A 5,887-nucleotide genomic window follows, 5' to 3' on the forward strand; every position below is an offset into this window, starting at 1 on the left:
TCCACAAACTGTAGTTAAAAGTCTTCAGCTGATCCAAAAGTCTTCCTGTTTTATCCAGAATTGTTCTCAATCTGCAGGTTTACTAGTGGTTCCTTGAATTTCTAAAAGTAGAATGAGAGGCAGATCTTTTAGTTATCAGGCTCCTCTCCTGTGGAACCAACTACCAGCTTTAGACCTTGAGGCAGACAACCTGTCTACTTTTAAGGGTAGGCTTAAAACTTTTCTCTTTGACTCAGCTTATCCTAAAGTTTTCTCTATAGTTATGCTGCTATAGGCATGGACTAATGGAGGACATGAGGACTCCTTGTCATCATTCTGCTTAATTGTTTCTATGCTGCCATTCTGCAGTATTTGTTCAATCTCTAACATTATGTTCTCTGCTTTTTCTTATAACTTTGCCTGTTTCCATTGCAATCATGTTTCTCTGAATGTGATTAACTGTATTTGCTCTATCTATATAAAGCTATATCTATCAATATAAATATATCTATCGAAAGCTATATCTATCAATATAAATATATCTATCTATATAAAGCTATATCTATCAATATAAATCTATCTATCTATCTATCTATCTATCTATCTATCTATCTATCTATCTATCTATCTATCTATAGATATAGTTTATTTTAAATGTCCTGTCCCTCTTTCGTCCAGTAGGTGTCAGTAATGCAGGGTTTGTCTGTCAACTGTTGCTAAGAAGAGAAGAAGAAATCCTCCTCTGTCACGTGACACGTTGTTGTTTTTTAAATCTGACCGCGGGACTCCGCTGAGATAACCAGGCTTCCAGCGTGGAATAAAGAACAGGAATCACAGTAAGTCTTTGTCAAAAACTTTTTGAATAGAACCAATTTTAACCCGGGAATATTACAGCTAAATAAAGTAAATATAAGAAAACGGACTAGAAAACGTTCTCTCTTAGAACAGAGAGCTGAAAAACTATCTTACTGATAGCAGGCTGTCATGAGTTAGCTTGGCATTGCTGGTGTTAGCTTGTAGCCTGGTCAGCATTTTAAGCTGTAGAGACCTTACTTACTTCAGGGTGTTTAGCTTCACCCTGCTACCATAGTTTAACAAGATGTTTGTGCCTTTTTAATCAATATAAACAAGGTTTCTTTAACTATACAGCATATTTAAATTGAACTTTTGTTTTGTGCCAAGAAACATTTAAATCAAACACAGAAAGAGTCATGCAGACATGAAAAAACAAAAAAAGGAGAATGCAAAGAGCTTAAGACTGAATTTTTTGGCATATATTTTTCTTTTTTTTATCTTTATAAGAGAAAAAAGTTTAGAAACTGTAAATTTACAGTCATTTCTACTATTTTTCAAGGCTGCAGTTTTAAACAGATGAAATTGTCCAGTGAGCTGTTTCCAAACGAAATTTATTTTTGTTTTACACTTGTGTAAACAAAATGACAAAATCTCTCTAAAGATGGAAAAATGGGGTTTAAAGTAATTGATAAACCAATGAAGGGAGAGTTTAGCATTTCTCCATTAAGCACAGTGGATGTGAAATTTACCCAACAGCAGGATGATATTAATGGTATCAGAAACAGGCTGGGGGAGATGGTCCATATAAAAAAATGACATCATTTAGGATTTAATTTTATTTTTCTGCTGCAGCTACACTGTTTTCTTTCAGCAAACTAGATGCTACATTCTACTTTAAGCAAAAAAAGACAACAACAAAAAACTGCTACTAAGACGGCATCCACAATATTGTTATAGTGGGTATTTTTTGCCTTTCTACCAATAAATACTTCTAGCTCTTAATTCAAACGTAATGAAAATCTAGAAATGGAACAAAATCATGTATGATTATGTTAGCTGCAGTGTATGAAGATTATTATTATTTTTATTTTTTTTAAGTGTGTATTTGAAGTTGTAGATAGAGATGCAGTCTATGTTTTGTATTTGTAGAATAAAAAAAATCACAATTACAATTTTTATTAATTTTTTTTTTTACAACTGTTCAAATTTTAAGTACAAATGCACAAATTCTGTTCTACATGTTTCACATAAAAAACCTCTTACATTCTCAGTTTTGCTCCAAATAGTTCAAAACTATTGTTGCAAAACTATTTGTGCATTTTAACTTTGGTGTTTTGTTAATGTAGTTTTTTCTTTTTTTTTCTTTTTTCTTTTTTTATTGTTGTCACAATAAAAAAAAAAAGTTACACCTCTTCAAATTCCTGACTTAAAGTACAGAAATTGTTCTGTGAGTTGCACATTAAACATGTATTCCATTCAGTTTTGCTACAGTTGATCTAAAAAATAAAAAAAAAATGGTGCAAAACTCAAATGATCTTTTATTGGGATAAAGGCAACAGACGCATATTTGGAAATAGGCCTTAAATTGTGTTTGACTTTATGAACATTGAAAGACCGAGGGTTGTGGGTTGGTAGGCTCCTTTTTAGGATGGTGATGTTTGAATTCTAATAGTGGGAAATATATTTAAGGGAAGGATAAAAGAAGATAAAAATCAGCTGTGGAAAAGTTTAAAAGCAACAAAATGATAAATGCAGCCCAGAGAGAATATGTGAGAGTTTTATAAAAAATAAATTTCTCTTGCTGTGTTTCCTGTTTGGTCAATATTGCTTCAGGAATCAATATCCCAGAGTTAGATAATAGCCAAACAGATTTGCTTTTACAATTAAACTTTTATGATTGTTGCCAAAAGGTTCTGCTTGGAAGTTATTCATAGAGCTTTTTTTAGGAATAGCTTAAAGTTCTTCAGCATTTGCAACAAGACACTCCATATCTGTTATCAGTCTGTTGTGGAGTGTGATCTCCTCTACTATCATCTGCTGAGGTAACGGCATCAGAAAAAAATGACTTTAGAGAGAATTTTTTTTTTTATATACTTACTTTGGCCCCTTGACTTTACTTTATTACATCATGTTCTACTCATCCATATGGGTTTTGTGTCATTTGGAGGTGTTCCAAAGATATTCCGTTAGGTTATATCCAAGTAACGTCTTCCTATGGGCAACGACTTGAAGGCACAAACTAAACTGTTCATAATTTATCATTTATGGTAAGCCAGCCAGCATTCATAACATGTCGTTATATTTTTTGTATTTATATCTTTTAAAAACAAAGCGGCGCGTGTATGACGTCATCCGAGAGCCGCACTGGAGTTTTTTGGGGTTTTTTTCGAAAAAAAATGTATTTAACCAATGTACATTACATCAGGCGGCTACACTCTACTCCTTCTGTTCATTCGGCTAGCTAATCTGAGTCGTTCAATTCCATTTCGAGAGTGAGATCATCTGTGGTAGCAGCACTAGACATCTTCCAGGCATGTGAGTAAAACTAGCAGCAGTTCAGCGGACAGGAAGAATGAATGGTAGCCGGCATGCTCGGATGACATCATACACACTCCGCTTTGTTTTCAAAAGATGTAAATATAACAAATATAACCGCGGATGTCTGGGAGACAGTGATTGGCCTACATGCTATGAATGCTGGCGTACCATAAAGAATAAATTATGAACAGTTTAGTTTGTGCCTTCAAGTCGTTGCCCATAGGAAGATGTTACGTGGATATAACCTAATGAATATCTTCAGAACGGCTCCAAATGACACAAGACTTATATGGGTAAGTAGAACATGATGTAATAACGTAAAATCAAGGGGCCAAGGTAAAAAAGAAAAAACAGCGTTCCCCTTTAAAAAGGAGCTCCATAAAGCTAAAAACAGTGAGATTCCTCTTCAGAAGATTGTTAGACAACAAAAGTGTCTTCAGTCAGAGTTTCCTCTAGATCCGGTGAAGCACAGACCACTAGAGTAAATCTTTCCTGCCTTCAGCTATCGACATAAAAAAAAAAAAAAAAAAACTCCCCCAGGATTTACTGAAGGGATTAAAGTATTCCAGGCCGGATTTCCGGCAATCGTAGTGATTGCCTGTGGGTAAAAAAAAAAATAAAAATGACTCGTAAATAAATTTAATGTGGACTGTGAAATAAGACCTAATTTTCTTTTCCATGGGACAAATGTTAAATCAAATTATTTTGGTCAAAAGCCATTTTTTTTCTCACCGTGAACTAACGTGTTTCCATGTTCTTTCTCCTAGATCAACAAACCAGAAGGAGGAGTTAACTCCTGGAATTCACTTTGAAGATCTGACCTCAGACCAGTGAAACTAACAGTCATTGTTACCGAGAGGAGAAATGGCTCAGAAGGTTACTAATCTAGAGCAAGAAAAAATCTCCTGCTCCATCTGTTTGGATCTGCTGAAGGATCCGGTAACCATTCCCTGTGGTCACAGCTACTGTATGGACTGCATTAAAGACCACTGGGATACGGATGGTCCAAGGAGGAACTACAGCTGCCCTCAGTGCAGGAAAGAGTTCAGACCAAGACCTGTCCTGCAGAAAAACATCATGCTGGCTGCTTTAATCGATGATCTAAATGGAATCCACATTTCTCCAGCTGATCACTGCTATGCTGGACCTGAAGATGTGGCCTGTGATGTCTGCATCGGGAGGAAGCTGAAGGCTGTCAAGTCCTGTCTGGTTTGTTTGGCTTCTTATTGTGAGAATCACCTCCAGCCTCACTATGATGCTCCACCATTAAAGAGACACAAACTGACACACCCTGTGAAAAAGCTCCAGGAGATCATCTGCTCTCGTCACGATGAGGTGATGAAGATCTTCTGTCGTACTGATCAGCAGTGCATCTGTTATCTCTGCTTAATGGATGAACATAAAGGCCATGAAACAGTCCCAGCTGAAGCTGAAAGATCTGAAAAGCTGAAGGAACTTCACCAGAGTCTGCAAAAAATCCAGCAGAGAATCCAGGACCAGGAGAAAGATGTGAAGCTGCTTCAACAGGAGGTGGAGGCCATCAATGTTTCTGCTGATAAAGCAGTGGAGGAAAATGAGAAGATCTTCACTGATCTGATCAATCAGATCCAGAAAAGAAGCTCTGATCTGAAGCAGCAGATCAGATCCAAGCAGGAAACTGAAGTGAGTCGAATCAAAGAGCTTCAGGCGGAGCTGGAGCAGGAGATCACTGAGCTGAAGAAGAAAGAAGCTGAGCTGGAGAAGCTCTCAAACACAGAGGATCTCAACCGGTTTCTCCAGAACTACCCCTCACTTCCAGAGCTCCCATTGAAACCACCAGAGATGCTGAGTGGCACATTGAAAAGGATCTCACTAAAGGTCCCTGGAGTGACCTTCAGTGAGTCTACACACTCATCCAGCATCAATATTCGTCCTCTGACGTACTTTAAGGATGTGACAGCAGCTGTGTCAGAGCTCAGAGAGAAAATACAGAAAACCTTGAGTTCCTCCTGGACAACCGTTTTCCTGACAGATTTAGGCGCCGTATGGCCGGCGATATTCTTAAAACAGTCACAAGATAACCCTCTAGATCCAAACAGAAATCTGATATCATCCGACTGGATCAGAAAAACACAGATGCAACAAGAGCAATCCCATCCTGACCGTCCGGGCAGATTCAGCCTGGCAGATTCCTCCTCCAGTTCCCAGAGGTTCTGAGTAGAGATCGTTACTGGAGAGGGGCGGATCTAGACAAACATATCACGGTAGTTGATTAATTGTTTGGATTCGATAAAAATAGAGTCCTAACCACATTCACTAAACCTCTATATGCTGGGATTCTGTTTTCTTTTTTAAGTTTAGTTCTCAGCTAAAGCTCAGCTAAGTTTAGTTTGGAGATCAGCTGTTTTTTTGTCATTTTTATTTGTCATTTTTGTCATTTTGATGTTGTAGTTTGGGTGCTGCCCCTCCCTGTTTCTGTTCAGCTGTCACTGCTCAGTTGTTTATATCCATTTATAGAAGCGCTGAGGGAAACTGTAAAGTACATCAGTCGTTGATTCTATGGAAAAAGAAGCTTCTTGTTTGTTCTGATTGTAGA

At 37.3% G+C, this 5,887-nt stretch overlaps 2 protein-coding genes across 2 annotated transcripts in view; both read left to right on the top strand.

The window, feature by feature from the left end:
* LOC107087421 (tripartite motif-containing protein 16-like) overlaps positions 1-5,887 on the top strand; it is a 97,459-nt gene that overhangs the window by 79,941 nt on the left and 11,631 nt on the right. The gene's annotated exons all lie outside the window — the stretch shown is intronic.
* The window catches only part of LOC107087420 (tripartite motif-containing protein 16-like), a 27,064-nt gene continuing 21,853 nt past the window's right edge, over positions 677-5,887 (top strand). Inside the window, exons 1-2 of the mRNA XM_015378990.1 lie at positions 677-815; positions 4,080-4,626. Coding sequence (XP_015234476.1) covers positions 4,177-4,626 — 450 coding nt within the window. The 5' untranslated portion in view covers positions 677-815; positions 4,080-4,176. The remainder of the gene's footprint in view (positions 816-4,079; positions 4,627-5,887) is intronic.

Source organism: Cyprinodon variegatus, unplaced genomic scaffold, assembly GCF_000732505.1.
Source record: "Cyprinodon variegatus isolate N-32 unplaced genomic scaffold, C_variegatus-1.0 Scaffold183, whole genome shotgun sequence".
Lineage (NCBI taxonomy): Eukaryota > Metazoa > Chordata > Actinopteri > Cyprinodontiformes > Cyprinodontidae > Cyprinodon > Cyprinodon variegatus.